This window comes from Lycorma delicatula, chromosome 1 (genome assembly GCF_047948215.1).
Source record: "Lycorma delicatula isolate Av1 chromosome 1, ASM4794821v1, whole genome shotgun sequence".
Taxonomy (NCBI): domain Eukaryota; kingdom Metazoa; phylum Arthropoda; class Insecta; order Hemiptera; family Fulgoridae; genus Lycorma; species Lycorma delicatula.
The window spans coordinates 144615428-144638245 of NC_134455.1; the positions used below are offsets into that span (position 1 = coordinate 144615428).

The 22818-nt window shown below is 30.6% G+C and overlaps 1 protein-coding gene across 2 annotated transcripts in view; it reads left to right on the top strand.

Moving 5' to 3' along the window:
* LOC142323545 (transmembrane protein 135-like) overlaps positions 1 to 22818 on the top strand; it is a 65371-nt gene that overhangs the window by 32340 nt on the left and 10213 nt on the right. The window contains exons 5-8 of one of the 2 annotated variants that reach the window (XM_075363325.1): positions 376 to 625; positions 4114 to 4281; positions 10154 to 10294; positions 12368 to 12415. In XM_075363325.1, coding sequence (XP_075219440.1) covers positions 376 to 625; positions 4114 to 4281; positions 10154 to 10294; positions 12368 to 12415 — 607 coding nt within the window. The remainder of the gene's footprint in view (positions 1 to 375; positions 626 to 4113; positions 4282 to 10153; positions 10295 to 12367; positions 12416 to 22818) is intronic. The other variant, XM_075363334.1, reaches the window with a different exon arrangement.

The window sequence follows — 22818 nt, forward strand, 5'->3', positions numbered from 1 at the left end:
GCCATGAGTGTATTGAGTGGCCTGTAAGTCATTGTTCTAAAAGCTGAATCTGTGTGGGGAGATGCTTTTGAGGTAGTGTGAGGGGTGGTTATTTTGTTGCCTCTCAGTGTATTTATGTTTCTGCAGGCTGCTTTTGTGGTAGTGAAACAATAAAAATTTACTATAATCAGTCGTTAAGTTTAATGTGTAATAAAATTTGAATTTTTTATATGTGTTAAGAATCATTCATGCTGTTTCATACTGTCTTTCTGCATTATAATGGTATTAAATTATAATTTGTTTTTAATGTTTCGATGCACAGCACTGTTTGCATATAATGTAAAATTCCTTATTTACAGAATGTGTAATTTTTTATGCATTGTAATTTTTTTTTAGGTTTTTTGTTGGACCTTGTGAAGAACAGGGTTATGTTAAAAAACAGACACTGGACACTGAAATGATAAGTGTTACTGAGGCAGCTGGTATTGGCATTGAGAGCCACCTATCAAAACAGCACAGTTACAGCAATAAAAAAGAAAGTAAATGGGATTCATTGCCAATTTTTTCATTTATAAAGTATCTAAAATCTCTATATTGTCATCCTACTTGTCCTCATAACCACAGTTGTGCCTATTACAGTTTACAGGTAATAATTTTTTATCAGCATTTAACTTAATGTCCATCTAAGATTTAATTTCTATGTAATTTAGCAGATAACATGAAGTAGCTTTAGAAAAAAAGAATAATATTGAATATAGATTTCTAAGAATTTTCTGTTCAAATTTATATATAAGTTTAAATACTTTTTATTTTTGTAAAGTAAGAAAGCTGCTGAGGCTCACATAGAGATAGATGAAGTTTTTGGTGTTGATTGCCTAACAGGATGCAAAAAGAGATTCAAGGTTTAAAAGATTCCATTCTGGGGATTTTTCACTCAAAGATGACCAGTGTTCTGGTCAACCAACTGAAGTTGAAGACCAAATCAAAGCCGTAATTGAATCGGATTGTCATATAATTTTGCAAGAGATGGCAGAATTTAAATGTAATGTTCACAATTGAAATTCACATGTCTTGGACTTGTTAGATTATATTTGGGTTCTGCATGAGTTTAAAGATATTCACTTAATACAATGGATCGATATTTGCAATATGCATCTCAAATGCGATGAAGTCTATCCTTTTCTGAAATGAATCATCATTGGTATTGAAAAATGGATTGTCAGCAATAACATTAGTCAAAAACAATCATGATCCAAGCGTGATAAACCAGCAAAGTTACATTGAAAGTTGAATTGCATAAAAAAAAAATCATGCTGCCAATTTGGTGGAATTACAAAGGTATTGTGTATTTTGAGCTGCTTCCAAGGAACTGAACGATCAATTCAGATGTTTATGTTCAACATCTGGGGAAAGCAATGAAAGAAAAACAGCTAGAATTCGCAAATTGCAAAGGAATTGTGTTCCACCAAGACAATGCAAGCCCTTGCACATCTTTGGTAACTCGTGGAAGATTATTGGAGCTCAGTTGGGAAGTAGTCTCATCTCCCTTATAGTCCTGATCTTGCACCATCACATGCAAGATCAGGGCTATAAATAACTTCCATTTATTTTGAAGTTTGCAAAACTCTGTGAATGATAAAATTTTCAGTAATGATAATGACCTAAAATCGCACTTAGTTCGGTTTTTTGCTACTAAGAATCAAAAGTTGTATGAGCATAGAAACGTGAAGTTGTCAGAAATATGGCAGAAGGTTACAAAATGAAAATTTATAATCTATTAAATTAATTCTTTGTTTAAAAAAATTGAGTTCAAATTCACACTGCCATGTTGCCGTGTTGGATTGCCAATCCAACATATCAACTCTTAGTGAAAGATTTGTGCTTGTTTGGTTTTACAAAAATTGGATGTATATAGAAAGAATTAAGAACCAGTCCAATTAATATCATTAGGGAAAAATTCCTTTTCATTATCATATCTGGTTATGAGAGTTTGGTAGCACCAACCAACTTGGAATTTCACTAGTATCCTGTTTAATACAAGAATTAAGATATAGGCTGTTAAAAATTAAAATAAATAAAATAAAACAATTGCAGTTTGGTTTATTTATTATTAGTAATTGATCTTTTAATAAAGTCTAATATAGATAAAGTTTATTTGCATATGAGAATAAATCAGAATCCTTTTCATATAAAAACATAAAATCTAAGAAAAAGAATTGCTGCCACATTCTTTATTGTCTTTTAATAACAATTTTCTTTAAATATATTGCAATTACACTACTTTACTAGATTTAATAATTGTATAATGTATAAAAAAATATTTTTTTACTGTTTTTTAAGAATAATTTATTCTGTATTTTAAATAAGAAGAGAATTTAAAACGAACCTTTGAGAATGTTTTTATTTTTATTTTTTTACCTTAACCTTAACACAATGGTAAATGATTTATCTATCAGTTGTAATTTTTAAATATATAATTAAAGTATAACAAATTACATCCAACACATATAAGTTACATTCAAATATCTACTAGTTTAATTAACCTATTGCAGATTTATCTTGACATCTAATTATTGTATTGTTTGTTTTATTGGCCCAAGGTAGTGTTATCAGGCCAGTAGCAGAGATGTCAACATTTTATGATCTCATATAAATTTCAAAAACAATTTTAATACAGAAATTTAAATCCTCTTTTGGTATTTAAAATTTAATAATGTAATGAAATTTAAAAGAACGTATATGTAATGTGTTTTACATGATCTGTTTTTTTTTTTTAAAGGAAAGAGTGTTTCTTCTTTTATTAATTAAAAAAAAAAAATATTTAATGATTATTACTCTTCACTTACTTTCTTTTTCAGCCAACATTATGTCTACAGTGTTATAAATAATTTTGAATTATTTTTTGGTAGAAAAAATATCTCTAACTTTTGGGCTAATAACACTGCATTTTAGGATTTGCTTTTAACTTGTTTGCTTCTGTTATATTCTTCATTATAATTCCTTTTATCTCCTAGATGTTTTTCATCGTGATATAAAGAACTGTCAGCTGTAGTTATTGTCAAATTAATAAATAATGATCCTTGCAATCATTAATAAATTACTATATATAATTAAATCATTGTTAAGTAAGTTAAATGTAAATTTATATGGTATACAGTCATGCCAAACAAATTAACCAGTTTAAATTTGTTACAACTGATTTCTTGTTTTACAATTTAGTTTATTATATGACTAAATAGGATTAATACAAAACTCTGACATACATTAAATATTGATAATTTCCTGGATAATATTTTACTCTTTAACTGGAAAAAATTGTTTATTAACAAAGGTGATTTCCTTCTTATTTCTGTTTTACTCAGATTCCTTTATTCTGTGGAAAATTAACATTAAATTTTTAGAAAATTCATGGGAGTGGGAAAATATTTTGTTGTAAATTGGATTCTTGTTTTCATTGTGTTCCATTGTAAGCAGGTTTTCAGATTTTCTGTATTTCTGTAGAAACTTTTATAGCACTTTGTTTAATTTATTTTTTGTTTTGTTTGATTAAATCTGAAATGCAAATAAAAAAATGTTTAATGTATTGGGTTTTATGACTTACTGATATTGGAAGTACCGTTATCATTGACATTATCATCACAAAAAGTCATGAAAACTCTTTTAATTACCAATTGTAGTTTTTCAAATATAATGTATTACTTTTTGTCTAACAATAATTGAGCTAATTTAAAACATTAGTAGCACTGAATAAAAATGTTTTACTTGGCATGTAATACTGAAATAATGAGGAGTGTATAAAAAGAGGAAGAAAAATAGAAATTCTTTAAAAGAATATATTGTGTATTAATTAGCATAATATATTAGATTCTAATTCAGAGTGTAAGTTTTTCATAATGAATTCTTACATACTAATTCAAAGTGTAAGTTTTTAATAATGATTTAGGTTTTACACTTTATGGTAATCATTTACCATTTATTTAACACAATTATAATTGTACTTTGTTAATTATTGTTATTAAGTTGAGTTATTATTAGTAAAATTCAGTTTTGTGTAGCGCATTTTGTCATTTGAAAAGGGTTTATATTATTAACTTTATAAGGAATTGATTTATGAAATTCTGATGTGTTTTATAGGGTTTTATTAAACTTTTTACTGTTGGTTATGGACTTCAATTAAGTTTGAAACTTCTGTTACGGATGAAAAAATTATTAAGTAAGCCTTCAAGAATCCCGAGCACAGTTTTTAATGTAAATGTAATGAGGCTAGGAGCTTTCTTTGGTGGATTTTCTGGACTGTATAGAGTGAGTATTTTTATATTAGTGTAATTTTTTTTTTTAGTTGTATGTGATGGTGTTTATAGATATGAAGCATGTTTTAAGTATGAGTATCACTAGTCAGAGTATTTTACTCTAAGAACAAAGATGTTCATTGTTCAGACTGTCCCCAAGGTGAACAGAGTGAAGATATCACTTGTAGGCTTGAATATTACTTTTATTTTACCCACTTTGGAATGCTGATTTACAGCATATATTTAGTGAAGAAGACAACAAGAAACCATTTCATCCTCAATTTTTATTAAGTAAAGCTGGTGTGGGGAGCTTGTTGAGAATGACTATATCATTTTTGGGGATGACTAATTTTTTATGGAAATCACCTATAACATTGGGTTATAATACCTAACATAGATGATGTGTATAGCTTCTCACTCCTCTGGTCCTGGATTCAAACTCCAGTTAGGGTTTGGAATGTTTATCACTTAATTCTCATTTCAAAATATAAAAGAAAATTTACTGCATTTGTTATTATGTATTTAACTGCTATTCTAGTAAAAATAAATAATAAACAGTGTAGTGTTTATTATTGTATCAAAATGTACATAAATCAGAATTCAGCTGTTTTCACTGGCTTAAAAGAGAAAGCCTTTGAAGGCTTTAAAATATATTTGTAAATTCCAAGACATTTTACCCTTATATATATTTAGGGTTCTGAATTTAACTTCTATAGTACTTAATGATTGAATTTTAAAGAAATGAACAATTAATTATTATACTGAAAGTTATGTTATTTTCCCTAAAGGCTGTCTACTGCTTGATATACTTTGGTGTAAATTCAAAGGCTAAAAGTGATAGAGAAAGGAGATAAAATAAACCAGGATTGGTACTTGCTGCTTACTTTTTTTTTGTTTAAGGCGAGCTCTAAGAAAAAAATTAAAACTATTAATAAATACATAATGTATATGAAATTCAAAAAATAAATAATTAAATTTTGAATATCCATTAAAAAATAAATGTGAAATTGTAAAATATTTAAATGTAATTTAACAATTTAAATAAGTTAATGCAGTTTGAGCAGGAACTTGTTATAATGTTAAACTTATTTTTTCATTGTATTCATATATTTTTAAAAAGTAATAAAAATTATGTTGATAATTTTTTGAAGACTGAACCTGTGATCATTTCCATGTTGATTTATAAACCTTTTGTAATTGCTAGTTTTATTTAAGTTTGTATCATTTTCATAATAATCTCACATTGCATTGTGAGAAATATCAGCTAGTAAGCAGGCACTTTACTGTATTGAATTTGTTTTCTCCTGATTACAGGCTGTTATGTTCTGGCTAATTTGTCATCTTTTCATGGAATGGATACCTCAGTGTTTTACTTTATCAGATAATACTTCTTTGTAAATTAGTAGTATTCATAACTTTGGTTCTTCTTTGTTGAATAAATGACTTGCTAAATGTGAATGTGTATTTAAAAGCCCATAAATTTTGTATTAGGTTGTCAAGAAGTTATCATTAAAATACTTCACTAATGCTTGGAGAATTTCTGATCAAGTTGTAGAGTTTGTCATAGAAAAATTAGCATTGAAAATGGGGAAAAACAAATACTGTCATTTATATTAAGCTTGATAGAAAGTTAAGCATACATTTTTTATTTATTAAAGAACTACTTTATATTTAATTATCCTGTGATTTATAAATAATTATACATGAAAACAATTAAAGAAATAAATTCCAACCCTTACAGTCTGGTTGTTCTACATGGCCTGAAACTCACAGGAAGTAGCATCCTGGAAATCAAAGGGAACAGTGCAAGAAAAATGCCAATGACCAATGTCATGTCACTTATAATTTACATATTCCTTCAGATAAACAAAATTAAATAATTTTTGTAATTATCATAGTCATTAGTCAAACATTAAGAGCTTAATTGACTAAAAATTAAAATGCACAACAGACAACTTTCATCAGAAATTTACATAATAACTAAGAACTTAAACAAGAATAGTTTCCATGAAAACCAATCATTAACAGTTGATTAGCACCTTATTCATCCTTACCAATTTCCTTTTTTATTACAAAACATTTGGACATGGTGCAAGGTGATATAGACACTAGACTTTTGACCGCCCCGATAAAGAGTCAAGAATGTGGGCATACTTGGGATTAGCTTCAATTAGTTTTCCTAGTCATACAAATCTTTTAACCGATTTTTTTGGGACCTGGAGTTAATAACCATAATGGAAGAATGACTTATTGAACTCCCAACATGCAAAAATATCCTTTCAAGGGGATTGCAGTTTGTAGTTGTGATCAAATAGAAAGCAGAACATGCAATATACTGCTTTTAACATACATCTTATCATTGTCTTAACCACATATATAATCACTTACTACTTTATGCAATTAGTCTGTCTTATAACACACTTGATTTTTTGTGAAAAAAATTTTGGTATGATGTATAGCCAATTTTCAACGGCTTTCATGACCTTGTCATCAGAAAAAATAACTCCCTCATAGCTCTTCCTTTAGTGGGTCAAAAAGATGAAAATTGCTTGGAGTTGGATGTGGACTTTACGGTGGGTGATCCAACATCTCAAAACTGATCTTGATGAGGACTGTTTGTAGGCCATATGATGTTTAGGATTATCCCAAAACAAAACACCATATCTTTTTGACTTGGTTTTTACTTTCAGTTATTGCAGCAATTAAAAGTAGTTTTCGGCCACGGAGGTGGATTGTTGAAAGGACGGATTGGATTGGATATCATAAAGCCTTCCAATCACAGTATGACGATGGTGTGAACATCCTTGAGCAATGTTCCTCTTTTACGTCCATGATACTTGAAACTGCCAGCAGATATATCCCACAAACATCGGGTAATCCTGAATGCCCTTCTGTTCCATGGTGGAATGATGATTGCAAATGTGCTATTAAGAATCGATGGCAGGCACTATGCAAATTTAATAATAGGCCTACAACTGAACATCTATATTTGTACCGCAGGGCTAGAGTGGTATGCTGTTGGGTCTTCTTGAACGCTAAGAGGAATTCATGGACAAAATGTGCGAACACTGTCTCACGTACTACTCCCACGTCTACTGTGTGGAAAAAAATCCATGCAATTTTCGGATCACCGAGACAATCTATTTTCGGTCTCATTGATGAAGAAGAACTCCTTTCATCATATCCGGCTGTAGCAAATACTTTAGCAAAATCTTTCCGCTCGGTGTCTCTCACATCATCATATAATAACGATTTTCAGAGGTACAAAGTACAGATAGAAATATTGTCGTTAAACATTGATGATTTGGTTGGTGAATTGAACACTCCATTTGTATTTAAGGAATTGTTACACGCACTTAAGAACTCACGTGACACTTCCCCTGGACCAGACAATGTTCGCCTTGGTATGCTTTCACACCTTCCTAACTCAGCATTACAACATCTTTTGAATATTTACAATGGTTTATTCTCCGAACAAGTCTTTCAGAGAGAGCTTATTGCTATCTCTCTTTACGTCAAGTTTCTAGGTTTGATTTTTGATAGACGTCTTACTTGGGTCAAACATATAAAGGAATTAAGGACAAAATGTTCCAAACTTTTAGATATGATGCGGGTCCTTAGTAACACCAATTGGGGAGCCGATTGGTCATGTATGTTACGTTTTTACTATTCCCTTCTTAGTTCTCATTTAGATTATGGTTGTGTCGCCTACTCTTCAGCTCGTCAAACCGTGCTTAAAATGCTGGACGGTGTACATCATGCTTTTCTTCGGCTTGCCACAGGTGCGTTTAGATCAAGCCCTATCGCAAGCTTACTTGTAGACTGTGGTGAGTCATCACTTTGGGGTAGATAGACCAGCTTTTGTTATCTTATTTTGCCCGTCTTAAAGGATAGCCAAATCACCTGGCTTTTGACTCAGAAATCCTAATTTAAGAAAGTATGAGGACCGTCCACGCTGTACTGCATCTGTAGGTCTCCGTACCCGACGTCAGCTGCAGCATAAAAGTGTTGAAACAATGTCATTCTTTCCATCATATCCGTCCTCATATCCTCTGTGGAGAATAAACCTTGTAAATTTTACTTTTGACCTTACAACATACGATAAAAATCAACTACCTACTGTTTTCCGGCAAATGTTTCAGTGTGTCCTCACCAAGACGAACCCTGATGCGGTGATATACACTAATGGATCGAAACAAGACTATACCTTTGGTTGTGCTTTTGTTGTCAATGAAAGAACTTATATGTTTGGCTTACTCGCTATTACGAATGTGTTCACCGCTGAACTACTTGCTATAAAAAAAGCTCTAAATATCATTAACCCTAAATATAGAAACATTCTTATTTGCAGTGACTCGTGTAGTGCTCTCCAGGCATTAGAAAACTTTTATTCCAAACATCCTGTCATCATTGAAATTTACTACGCAATCGCTGAGTTGAATAATCGCAACACAGAAGTAAGTTTTTGCTGGGTCCCTAGCCACGTAGGGATTCCAGGTAATGATCAAGCAGATTATGCTGCCAAAGAAGCGTGTATACAACCTCTTTTCACCACCCGAGTTACTACCTCTGATTTTATTAATCTTGTAAAACAATCACTGAGAGCAAGGTGGCAAAATGACTGGACGACTACCGTCGATAATAAACTCTGACGGATTAAAGATTTTGTGTTACCATGGGACTCCTTGTGCAGATAAACTCAACATGAAGAAGTAGTCCTACGCCGATTGCAGATAGGACATATGAGGATCACACACGAGTATCTAATGTCAGGAGGACAAGCACCCATATGCACACGATGCAACTGCCGCATGACTGTGTACCACATTCTCTGCATATGTTATGCGGCATTGCGTCATAAATTTAATCTACCCAGAAACATCCATGGTATCTTGTACAATGATAATGAAAGTTTGATCCGGATGTTTCTGTTTTTGCGTAGTACTAGGTTACTGCAAAAAATAATAATATTGTCATAAATATTTTTTATGCTAGAGAGATTTTGTCAATTTTTTCCCTTACTTTCAATTTTGATTTTTTTTGGTTCTATGTCTTTAATTTTATTATCCAAGGAGGGAGCCTTTTGCACTCCCTATCGGAATTAGTTAAGTTTTATATAGTTTCCATTTTCTATTATTTTAGCTTTTATATTTTAAAAACTCTGTCTGCGATATTAGTTTTGAGTTTTATTTCACTTTTTTAACTTTGTTTTAGATTTTAATTATATAATTTATATTAGTTTAAAACCTTATTTAGTTTTATTATTTTAGTGTTATTTTACCTTTATATTAAAGAAAATTCCAGGCAATGATAATGCACAGATATTTTTCGCCCCCCCAAAAAAAAAAAAATTTAATCATTTTATCAGTTAATTTTTATAATTATTGTTTTCATCAATGATCTACATTCTCACTTCTCTTATTTACTTAATATGTGAGGTATATTTAAGGTTTATTTACTTATCTGTTGATGTGATTGAGGTTTTTCCCATGGTACTTCATGTTTCTTCCAGGGAAAAGCCAGAACAGTTTCTTTTGTTATCTGTGAAGTAGCTTGCCTAATTGTTTCTGATGTGATCTGTATAATGTATAATTTATATAAATAATGGAGTGAAATATTTTTATATTGAATTTATAGTGATATTTATTCTGAATTTTCTGATATTGTTGGTGTATGAGTTAAAATTGGTTTTGTTGTTGAGTATTTAAGGTGAATTATATTATTTGGATATACAATTGTTGATTTATCATTGTTATTTATTAAGTACATTTTTTATTGCAGAAAAATGTATTTTTTTAACATTTAAATTGTTTTAGGATTAAGTTATTTTGTTTGTTTGTTGCTTCAATATTTTTTTTTAAATGTGAAATCTGTTGTTATTGCAGTTTATGAGTTGTTTACTGCGTCGAATGTGTGGTAAAGATTCCCAGTATTTTGCATTACCTTCTGGCCTTATTGCTGGTCTTTCATTTTGTTTCTTTAGAGATAATACAGTAGCATTATATATGATGTGGAAAGCTCTCCAGGTAAAAGAATTTTATCTTGTAATGATTATTTACTTATATGTGTTTGTTTTGTATATGTTGATGTTATGTTTCGGTCCTTATTTGTAACATTTGAATTTGTTTGTTTTATTGTTCTGAAATATCTATACATGGATGAAACAATTCCTTTTGCTAATTCTTTCTATGATTATACACTTGGTTAGGAAAGGTTTGGCATACTATTTGTTTAGGTGTATATTATTTCTATTAGCTTGTTCAGATTGTGATACATCACATGATATGAACCAACAGATTATTCCATTTATATGCTGTTCATGATATGCTTTCTGTGAAATAAATGCCTAAAATCGTTATATATTGTGAATAAAACAACAGTAAATTAGATTCTGATCATAAAAACCCTCTTTATCAATTTGTTGATTAAAAAAAAAATATATATATATAAATTATATTTAAGTTCTATTAAAAAACCAACTGTACAGAATAATGAGATAAAGACATATCTTACCTTAATTTTTCATGAAAGAACTTTCTTGGGATCCTGTATCCTCAATCTTGATTGAAATAATTCATTATTGTATAATAAAATTAAGAAAATTACATATTATTTAAAGGAATGTTGACACATGTTTTAATTTTTATAAGACCGTCTCTCTCAAACACTACCTGATGGTCTTAGGAAGACGGTCTTATAAACACTACGAGGGTTATTTTTTTTCAAGGTCCGATTGGTTGCAAATAAAAACCCGGATGAACCTTTGCACTTATGTGTTGCGCAGTGTCTCTAGTATGGCCTTCAATCACGCCGCGTCACTTTGTTTAGCTGAACATGCCGGTAGTTTGTAAACATGTCTACAACAATAGCATCTCCCGCCAAGTGTGAAGTGCGGGAATACAATTTCTGTATTGAGTTATTAGTTTCCTGAAATTTCAAGGTCAGCTCTCTACACCATTGTGAGTGAGAGACTTCAGTACCGCAAACTGTGTGCGAGATGGGTTCCCAAGATTCTCACAAAACAATGAGAATGAACGCCTCCCTAACGTTTCTCCAGCACTTATTTTCACTGTGGTTTTAATTTTGTAACCGATCGGACCTTGAAAAAAAAATAACCCTTGTAAAACAGATAGCAACACTTGAGTAAATTAATATACAATTTTCATTATTTTATTATTAAATTTTTATTATGCAGTAACAAAATTATTTCAGTAATGACTGGATACAGGATCCCACAAAAGTAATTTTATGAAAAATTAAGATAAAATACTTCTTAATTCAATATTCTGTTGGTTTATTTAATAGAATTTAATTATAATTTAACAGTATAGTGGAATAATATGAATCTTAAAAATATTAATTTCAGTAAAATAATGTATGTATCCTAATTAAACTTATAATTTTTTATGAAAAAAGTTATTATCATAACTTGTAATTATGCCAATAAGTACAGTATTTTTAAATCACAATATACAATTACAGTAATATATATTGTTAAAATCATAACAGTAAATATTACAATTTCTTAATTATAATTTAAATTTAATAATCTTTTTTAATGTAATTCTTTATTTTTTTTAATATACTATATTGTAATTTATAATTTTTTAATTGCAATTATTTAATTTTTAATTATATTATAATTATTAATTATAGTATTGTTTTTTATTATACTTAATTTGTAGTAGTTTCTGATTTTAAAAGTTAATATTGCAATTATTGTTTACTTTGTATTTTGATTTAAGTGATTGATTTACATACAAACATTATACAGTAATCACAGTAACATTTTGTTTGTAATCTAGTCGATATTTACTTTTACAGGTTTCATGTTTTTGAATATTAAACCTACTACATTTTTTTAAAAATTACTACTGACACTTTTTGTTATTGTAGTAGTTGAGGAATGTACTTTTGTGTAAATTTACATATTTGCTTTAAAAAGCAAAGCTGATTCAATTGTTCTATAAATCCAGTTTCTTTTGTGGTTTGTAGCAAAATATCTTATATTTTTATTATTATTTTTAACTGTCAATAACCATTTTAAGGAATCTCTCAGAAACTTATTTTTCTTTTGTTTCTCTTTATATTTCAAACAGCTTTTCACTATCTGGATTTATCGATGTGTACTTAAGATATTATATACTGTAAGTCTTTTATTAAATATATTAATTTTTTTATTACTGTGTCTGGTTTTTTGAAAAATTAGTTGTGTGCGTGTGTGGGAATGCATGCGTGTATCTGTTGAGGATATGCTTGCCTATATGTTTGCAATTTTCTCTGACTGAGAATATATTTTCCTCTTCATTCTTGTCAGTGTCTCATTCAGAAGTTTCTTTTTCCTTTTTTTAATTTGAAAATCTATTATTTAATGTTCTGGTGATTGGGATTTTCTTAATTGCCTTCATTATTGAAAGGAAGTACCAGCTCTGTTGTACTACAGATAAATTTTTTAATTTCATTGTTATATGTTTCTTCATCCAGTATGCTTAATGTTCTAGTGACATTGCTGTTTTATCTTGATTTGTATATTTTAAATTGCCATTAACTATTTGATTCTCATAGACTACTATTGCTTGCTGATATACCACGTGCTTAGAGGTAATACAGGGACATTAATTGTTGTTTTATTCTGATCATCTTCATTCTTTTGTAATTTTGTTTACAAATTCTTACACTTTACTGTGCCGTAAAGGTTATCTTTTGCCACACATGCAACTTTATACTGTAAAGAAATATTTCTGAAATAAAATCTTTCTGTTAAAATATCAATATTATTTTTAATGTCAGCGTGTAGAAATCCCTACTGCCTCTATTGCAGTGAAATCTTGTATGTTATGCATATTAGTGAATCAACTTTTTGAATGCAGCAATACAATAATACAAAAATGTATATGTTTTATAAGGATTTCAGAATTTTATTTATTTATTTTTGGATTCTAACTCGCTCAACTGTCAGGATATAAAATCACGATAAGAATCTAAAACTCCAACCTCTTTAAATAGATATTTTTCCTTTAAACATTTTTAAGATTAAAATTTACCCTTTTCAAATTCTTTTTAAGACTTGGAATAGTAAGATGGAGCAAAATATGATGAATGAGTTGGATGGTTAGACATTCAAACATAAGGTTCTTCAAAATATCTACTATGTATTACTCTTATGTACAGTCATCAAAATAATCCACTTTTTCAAAATTGTACCAATATCTGACCTTTGAATCTTAAATTTCTTTGCCATGAATATGCAGTATACTGAAATTGTTTGGTCTTTGGATCATAGTGCTGTAACCATGCCATATTAAGAGTACTAATCATCCGTAAAATTATCTCTGTGTTGGACAAAACACTACAAAATTAATTTATCCATTCGTTTTTGTTTCTTGCTTGCACCCATACATTTTGACACCTAGACTGATAGCATCTGCATTCCCAATAGCTCATGAGTTGTAAACCTAACATGTGGCCTGGTGTGTCTAGTTCATTGATATTGTTTTATCTGAAATTTTCCATACATCAGATCATGTATACTATAAATGATTGAAGAGTTTTGAAGAGTTGACTTGTTGAAGGTCACCCACATCTCACTTCATGTATGATCTTAAAATGGTGAAATTAGCTACATTATTTCTTGCAGATGAATGTGACTAGCAAGTTTCACTCCATACTTTTTTCATAAACTCATGATTATTCATTTTGGAAAATGGATTGGAAATCCTACACTTTTTATTGACGTGGTTCCATAAAATACCTGAAGTAGAAATTAATTCTGCATTCTCTCAAATCTGTGGTAACAGTAAAAAAAAAGTGAAGTGACTAAAAGTCTAAAAACTTTTCTACACTCCAGTGCACTAATAGCACTCAAAAACTTTCTTGTTCTTGTTTAAATAACTTTATTAGAACTACAGATATTTCTGTTCTCCCGCCCCAGATGATATGTATGTTTTTAGATTTGGAACATAATGATTTGGTATGTTCAAGACATACCAGTACACAGTTCCTCGAGGCTAACAATGTGCTCTTCCGCATTCAAACAGAATTTATGAAGTCTGAACTCGGATCTTATTTATTTATTTTTATTATTACTACCTCAAACATGGTTTTATTATATCTTAAGAAGGAAGATGAGATGTGTAGAACTTTACATGAAAAAAGTGCCAGATGTTTGTTGCTGGGAATTAAACCCAAGATCAGAGCCAGTTCTCATAAAAAACAGGTTTTTTGAAGATGCTACCAACCTTTCAGTTAGAGAAAAATAATAGCAGAATTTGAATATTTTGTCTAAACTTTGTATTAAAACGTTTGCTGTGTTTGTAATAAAAACTTTTAAAGTGGTTAAATATTTACTGACATCCAAACTTGCATTCATTCATTAACATGGTTTCATGTTTATGTTACTGAAGAGAATAACAATACTTCCTTCATTTTTAATATTAATAAAAGAGGAAGCAGACTCACATATTTAAATGCTTAGTAAATACATAGGAGGAACTGTACAAGAATTTTCACCATTTGCTTTTAAAATATTACAACTAAGCAAAATATAAATTCTCATAAAATAGGATCAGCAATTTGTCTGTTGAAATCCCAGGCTTTAGTTTTGAAAATCAAAATTATGTATTAATGGAGTGATGAAAATTGGAAGAGTTACAGACCTTAATCGCTGAGATAATTCAATAATGGGTTCACCCCTATTAGTAATGAAGTAAATGCTATCATCTATTTAAAGCAATGATTCAACAACTTGGTTTGATTTTCTGTAACACATGTTTTTTTAATTATATGAAGTTTACAAATAGTTGTAACATAATGGTAAGCATTTGAAGCAAATTTAAATTATTGGAATTGATATTATACTATGGGGCAAAGTTTAGTTTGTTCTGTATAAATATTGTAAAATTGATAAAACTGAAGAAATGCCATCATATTTCAATAAACATATTATTTTTATCTTACCAAGGAAAATAGAGAAAAATTTGAAAATGAAAAGAGGAAAAAAAGGTTTACAGAAAAAGAAGAAAAAGTGTAACAACATGTACAAAATTATCACCATTTTGGTTTCAGTAAGAGCATAGGGAACACTAGAAGCAATTTAGCCCCAAGATAAATTTTAGGAGACAGGTTGAAGGAAAACAAAATAAACTTCATGGCATTTGGAAAGTTTGAAAAATCATTTTAATGTGTTGGTAAAGTAAAACAATATGTTTTACTTTACCAATTTTTAGATAAATAGAATTTAACGTAAGAAAGAATTACATCTATCATTTTTATGAGAATCTAGTATAATTTTTATTTTAATATAGATTCACTAAATAGTATTTTTAAACATAAGGAAGCAGTAATTCTCTGAACATAATAATCTCCATATACTTGCTAACTTCATTATTTAATTTTCACTAATATAAGCTAACTTTTACACATAGCTTCTACAGCTCATCAGTTATAGGCAAAAGTTAAGGAAATGACCATAAGTGCATTCATTACCAGTGATTATACTGTTACCAATGATTTCACTATCTGAACATGATATAAGAAATAATACTTTATAGCTATCTAGCTGTAGTTTATACACTCTACTTAATGCTAAATTAAATGAGGTTAGAGATACTCATTTATAATTCATGGTTTAAAACTATTGACAGTGGATGTAAGCTTTAAAGTATTATCAATCATTTTTGTTTAACAATGGATATTTAAAGTAATAGTATAAAATTAAATAATTTTTTTTTTCTTAGAGACATTTTTCATCGAAAGGTACTTAAACCTAAAGTGGTCAGGCAAAACAATTTACAAGAATGTTTGGGCTGGGTCTGTTGGACCCAAGAAATAAAACACAATATACCCATATTGATTGCATTTTATTACAAAAAAAAAAATCGTTAACATCTATTGGGATCTAAGATTTCATGAGATAGTATTATTTTCATTTTGAAAAAGTTTTGAACTATTTTTAAGGAATGTAAATAAAATACAGGTTTTTTAATGTATAAATGTTAAGTATTTTGATTAAAGTTATTTAAAAAATTAAAACCCCTATTCTCATGTCTTTTAAGTGCATATTGTCATAGGTAACAATGTAAGGTTTAATTTGACGTGGATTAGAAGAGAAATGCATGATAAACAATATACTTTGCTGTAGATTCTTTACTTTTCAAAGCAGTTCTCACACACCATTTCCACATGTGTCAGACACGACCACTCTGTTTACTTTTTATAGAAATACTTGTTTTATTGTAGGTTCATGTTTGTTGTTCTAACCATATTTGGGATCACTTTGGTAATTTTGTTTTATGGAGTCAATAAAAATATTCATAGATTCGACTAAGTCATTAAAGGGTTCATTGAAAGACAATTCTCATGATTCTAGTAGTGTGTGCACATTCATTGCATGTCACACTGCTAGGTAAGTACATGGAGACAATGTTGTACCGCCTAGTTCTGATATTTTGCAAGAAAACTGCTCTCCTTTACCCAAATAGAAGCGTGATGGTATCATACCTAAATCTGTATTAGCAGTATTGGCCGTAAGTGGGCGTGGGAACACTAGAAATGGAAGGCACTTCCAGTTTTACAGTTTCTATTTCTCCATCTTAACTTAGGATGGAGCTAATGCTATCATGGTCATTAAGTAGTTAAAAGTCCAGATCAGCTTCAGATTCATCAACTTTACTTAAATCGTTATATAAAATTCTGTCAATTTCACTAAAAGAAACTAGTTTGTCTGCTATTTTATTTTCAAAGTTTATCAAAACATCAATAGATAGTACATTAACAACTGGCTAAAATTACACATTCAACACTAAGACACTATATATGACACAGATTAAAATTAGTAACAGGAACAGTTGGGCTGGATCTATCAGGCCCAAGTGCAATTTACTGAGTTGTTATTTACAGACTGACATGATAAGTTGCTAGATTGCGGCATCAGTGGTCTCTTGGGGGTGTTCTGGTAAGGTACATGTGTGCTCAATTTAAAACAAAAACTTTTAAAAGAAGAATACTTGAAAATGAAAACTTCTGCATCTCAGAGACCCAGCCTGGTCGTTCTAGGGTTGTGTTGAAGAATTAAAGATGCAGTGATTCAGTGATTCCCATAATTAAGTTAATATAGAAGATTGTGAAAATATAAATGCTGAAAGAGAATACTTCTTGTGTTTTGAGTGCTTTTAATTCATGTTGTCCAGCAAGTAAATAAATAACTAGTAGTTAGTTGAAAGCGAAAGCCAATTAAATGCATCTCTATTGGTGGCGGCAACAAGTGTAGGACATTTAATGATGTTTTTTTCCCAGAATAACTGGATTTTGAGATACTAGGGGAAATGTAAGTGAAATAACAATTTTATATAAACCAATAAATTTTGAACCACGGCATGGTTCAAAAGTAAGGGCCTGTGTTCTTATTTTGTTACCAAAATAAGAACAGTTGAAAAAATGAAAAATTTATTAATCGTTTCAAATACTTACAGATTTACTTTATTTTTCTATATAATCACCATTTCATTCCAAACACTTTTCATATTCTGGTTTCAGCATTTCCTGTTGTCAGTTTTGGATGACAAGATGCAGTTTAGAAAGTGTTTCACAGTAGAATTTTGATGTGATGGATGTTCCAGGTTCTATGAAATTAATCAAAAGCACACACACCCTTTCGTTCTCAGAATACAGTTGACAAAATTTCCTTTGCGACTGGGCGTGTTTGAATTTGTTCAGTTTAGATGAACCAAAATGATGCCACTGCATGGGTTGTTTTGTCTAGCATTGACATATAAAATCAACACTTTATCACCATATGGGGAAAAAGTTTACCTTTGTCATGCTGAAAGCAGTCAAGAAAATCATGTGTAGATGTCATTCTGTGATCTTCATGAGCATTTTTTAACATTTTTGGTATCCATTGTGCACACAGTTTACAATAGCGTAGATTGTCAGTCGTGATTCTCAACAATGTTGTTTTTGAAACTTTTGGGAATTATAAAGAAAATTGCTAATCGTAAAGTGACAATTTTCTCTCACTTTTGCATTCACACATTCAATGAGATCAACAATCTGGATACTACGCTGCCACCTTTCTGTTTGTCGTGAGCATTTGAACGCCCTTCCTTAAACTCACAACACCATTGCTAATAGGTCCATATGTTTCACACAATTGACAGTGAATTTCAGCGCATTATGTCTTGCATTTAGAAATCTAATCACCAATTGAACTTCACAACTGTCTGGATTTGTTATTACTGCACTCATATTAACACACTGTCTTGCCAAGGCAGACAATGAACTTACGACAGTGTGGTGGTTATATGTCCAACAGACTGCTTAAAGCTTCTGCACATGTGTGAACCAGTCAGTAATGCCAATTTATTACTCATCGGCCCTTACTTTTGAACAGTGCCTCATAAGATTTACATTAAACTCATTTTATGTTACTAATTTTATTAATAAACCAGACATTGTTTATAAATAAGTATTATAAATTAGGATGATTACTGATCTGAGGGGGAAAAACAATAAAAAAAATAATATATAAAATCAAGAATAAAACTATTTCAAATGCAATGAATTGAACACAGTTTATCCCAAAAAAAATCACTGTGTATTGTTAACAATAACACTTTTTAGTGTTGTAGTTAAGGTAATGTGTTTTAAAGTAAAGATAATTTAGTGGATGGTTGGTTTACAGGTATCAGTAAATTTTTTAATCAAGCATTTCTGCATGTCCATAAGATTTTGCCCTCCTTAAGAAACTTCTTAAGGACTGAGGGGGTTGTTCTCAATCAGAATTAGATTTATGAACCATTATAATCTTAAGTTTGTAGAATCCTCATGTGCATATTTTGTGATTATATTTAATTTCTTGAATGGCAAATGCCCTCTTGAATATTCTCCTGACAGTTTGTGATAGCATCAGCAGTATTTTTTAGACCTACTTAGTACGTAGTATCAAAGAAGATTTTTCTGAAGTTACTGAATGGCTAGTCATCAGTTGTCTGGCACTATCATTGCCACCAGCGAAACCAGTGGTGAAGAGCTACCTAATAATATTTCTGAACAGATGTTTTGGAAGCACAAATTCATTTAAAGCAAGCTATTTTTTTAATTAAATTAAGTCATTGGTATTTTATCTTGTTGACCAATGAAGGATGAATTTAGTACTCTGAGCTGAAGTGCAGATGTATTCAGTTTTTTATGGCATATGTAAATAAAATCATTTATGTAACTGTTAGTATCTAATTATGTTAACTTGTATTTTTATGGTATTTCCAAAAACATGAACTATATATTTGGTTATGTTTTATGGTGTAAAAACATAACTAAGAATAATAACTCTACACCTGTATACAGTTTTACTGGAAGTAGAATTTTTTTAAAATTATTAAATTTATGTTTACCTAATAGTAAATATAAGTTTAGTATAACTGCTCTAATTTAAGGAATATTCGTGAATGCACAGAAACTTGATTGTGATATGTGAAGTGGTGTGAGCAATGCTACTACAGAAGGAGGATGATACAATGCATTTAAGGACTGAGTAGAAGTGGGAATTCATTGCCTTCTTGCATTTGTGTAGTTAGTAAACTGACTGTACATTGTGACTGGCATTTATAATCTGTATTTTTCAATACTAATTATTGTTATCATCAGTGTTTTAATTCTACTTTTTATAAACAGTTTTTCAATACTAACTTTGTTTCATTAATGGAATTTTTAAATATTTAATCTTCCTAATGCCTCATTCAAGATGCAATCGTAGATTAGGGAGCAATCTTGGATTAGATCTCTAAAAAGCCAAAACAAATGTATAGTAATGAATTTACCAGCGATGGTACATGCAGAAATTCAAGTGCATGTAGCAGACCTTTGAGGAGTATCTGTTCATATTGTGCATAAAGTGATAACAGAATTAAATAAACTGGGAGAGAAAGAGAATATTAGTATGCCAGGAAAAACTCATAATAGAATGAAAATGAAAGTTAACGTTGACAGCTTTCAAAGATGTGCGTTACGTAATATCATATACAATTTTCATAAACAACATAAAGCCCTGTCGATATTGAAAAATTATTATTCATTTTAAAAACCGAACACCCAGATCTGCAGATGAATTGTAATCACAAAACTTTAAGGAAAATTCTGAGGAGTATGGATTTAAGATAGAAGCAAACTTAAAAGTAACAGGAAAGTTGTAGTAGAAAAACAAGATATACTTAACGAATAAAGATATAATTAACGAATAAATTATATAAAGAAAATGAGCATTTACAGATGGGAAGGAAGACCAGTAATTTTTTCAGATGAATCTTATATTCACTCGACACACAGTAAATGTTATGGTTGGGCCGATGGCCCAAATAAAGGCTATAAAACACTTGTATCCAAACCTGATAAGCTGATATTGGTTCACATTGGCGGTGAAGCAGGAGAAATATCAAAATTCTCTTTTAATTTTTATATTGGGCCAAAAATAGGAGAATACCAGAACAACATGATTGCTGATAATTATGAAAAATGGCTGAGAACAAAGCTAATCCCAAATCTTTTACGTCGATTGGTTTTGGTAATTGATAATTTTTTCGGTACCTCAGTGTAAAGTTACACAAGGTGCCAAATTCAAACCTCAAAAAACATGAATTGCTAGAGTGGCTTTGAGACAGAAATATTTCATGCTCAGCAGATATATTAAAAACAGAACTGTATGAATTGGTGCGAATTAATAAGCCCCGGTGTGAAGAGTACTACTTCGATAAAATATTGCAGGAACATGGTCACAGCATAATAAGATTGCCACCCTACCATCCTGAAATTAACCCGATTGAGTTGATTTGGGTGAACATAAAAAGTCAGGTGGCGAATGAAAATGTCTCATCAGAAAATATAAATAATATAAAAGAAATTGCTGAGAAAAGATTTTTTGAACTGTCAGCAGAATATTGGAATCAATGTTGCAAACACACACTAACAGAAAAAAATTGTTATGAAACAGGTTTAGTTGCCGTCATGCAAACTGAAAAGTTTACAGTTTGCATTAATGACAATGACAGTGGCAGTGAAAGCAGTAATGAGAGCGTCGATGAATCGGCCATCAAACAAGGATGATGCGAGATCCAATGATGTGGATGGGATTGAGCCGCTTGATTAAAAAACCCTTATCTAACCTAATTTTCTATTTCTTTCTGTTAGCTAAATAAATTAAAAAAATAACTTGTAAAGAATAAGTGAAATTTCAAAAATTAATAAAAATTGTAATTGTAAAACTAAAAAGAAAGAAATATTTTAGCAATTTAAGCAAAAAAAAATTAAAATTAAACCAAAAAATGTTGCAGATTAAACAAACAATAAATATAAATAAAAATAACAAAAGTGAAACAGTCAGATGTTATGTATCCTTGAGCACATTGTTTAGTGTTTGCACACACATGTACACACACAATACATACTTGCGTGTGTGTGAGTGTAGCTGATCCTGCATTCCTCTTACCAGTGTATGAGGTGCGACAATAAAGTAATGAGACTGATGTGAAAAAAAATGTTGCTTACCATTTTTTTAGTCATGTTTAGTGTTGTCTCCTTCAAAGTAGTTCCTCCCTGATTGCACACACTTATTCCAGCGCTTCTACCATTGATGGTAATATTTCTGGAAGTCATCTTCTGTAATATCCTCCAAGACCCTCGTCACAGCTTTTTGAACATCTTGTGTTGTTTGAAAATGGTGTCCCTTGACCACGATTTTGACTCTTGGAAATAGAAAAAAGTCGCACGGAGTGATATCTGGTGAATAAGGTGTCTGTGGTAGTACTGAAATTTGTTTTGAGGTTAAAAATTGCTGTACTGACAGAGCAGTATGGGATGGCGTATTATCGTGATGCGGAATCCAATTATCAGCAATGTTGGCACGGACACGAAGAACTCGTTTACGAAGTCTTTCTAAAATTTCTTTGTAGAAATATTGGTTAATCTGTTTGTCCAGGAGGCACCCGCTCTTTACGAACAATTGCCTTGGAATCGAAGAAGCACACAAGCGTGCGTTTCACTTTTGACTTTGACATGCAAGCTTTTTTTGGTCTGGGTGATCCCTAAAGCACCATTGCGAACTTTGGCGTTTTGTCTCTGGATCGTATTGAAAAAACCAACCTTCATCACCAGTGATAACACGACTCAACAAATCTGGATCGATTTCCGTTTGCTCTAACAGATCGGCTGCCACATTATTCCGTGTTTCTTGCTGTTGTTGTGTGAGATTTTTGGGGACCATTTTTGCACAAATCTTTCTCGTACCAAGATCTTCAGTTAATATTAGACGAACCGTTTCTCGATTGATGTCGAGTTCTTCTGCGATCATTTTCACGGATAATCTTCGATCAGATCGTACAATTTCATGCACCCTGGTCAAGTTGACATCTGTCCGTGAGGTTGTTGGTCGTCCACTGCGGTCTTCATCTTCAACATTCGTTCTGCCTTCACTAAAAATTTTATGCCACTGATAAACTTGAGCTCTTGACATAACCTCCTCTCCAAAAGCCTTCTGAAGCTTACCGTAAGTTGTCGTTGCGTT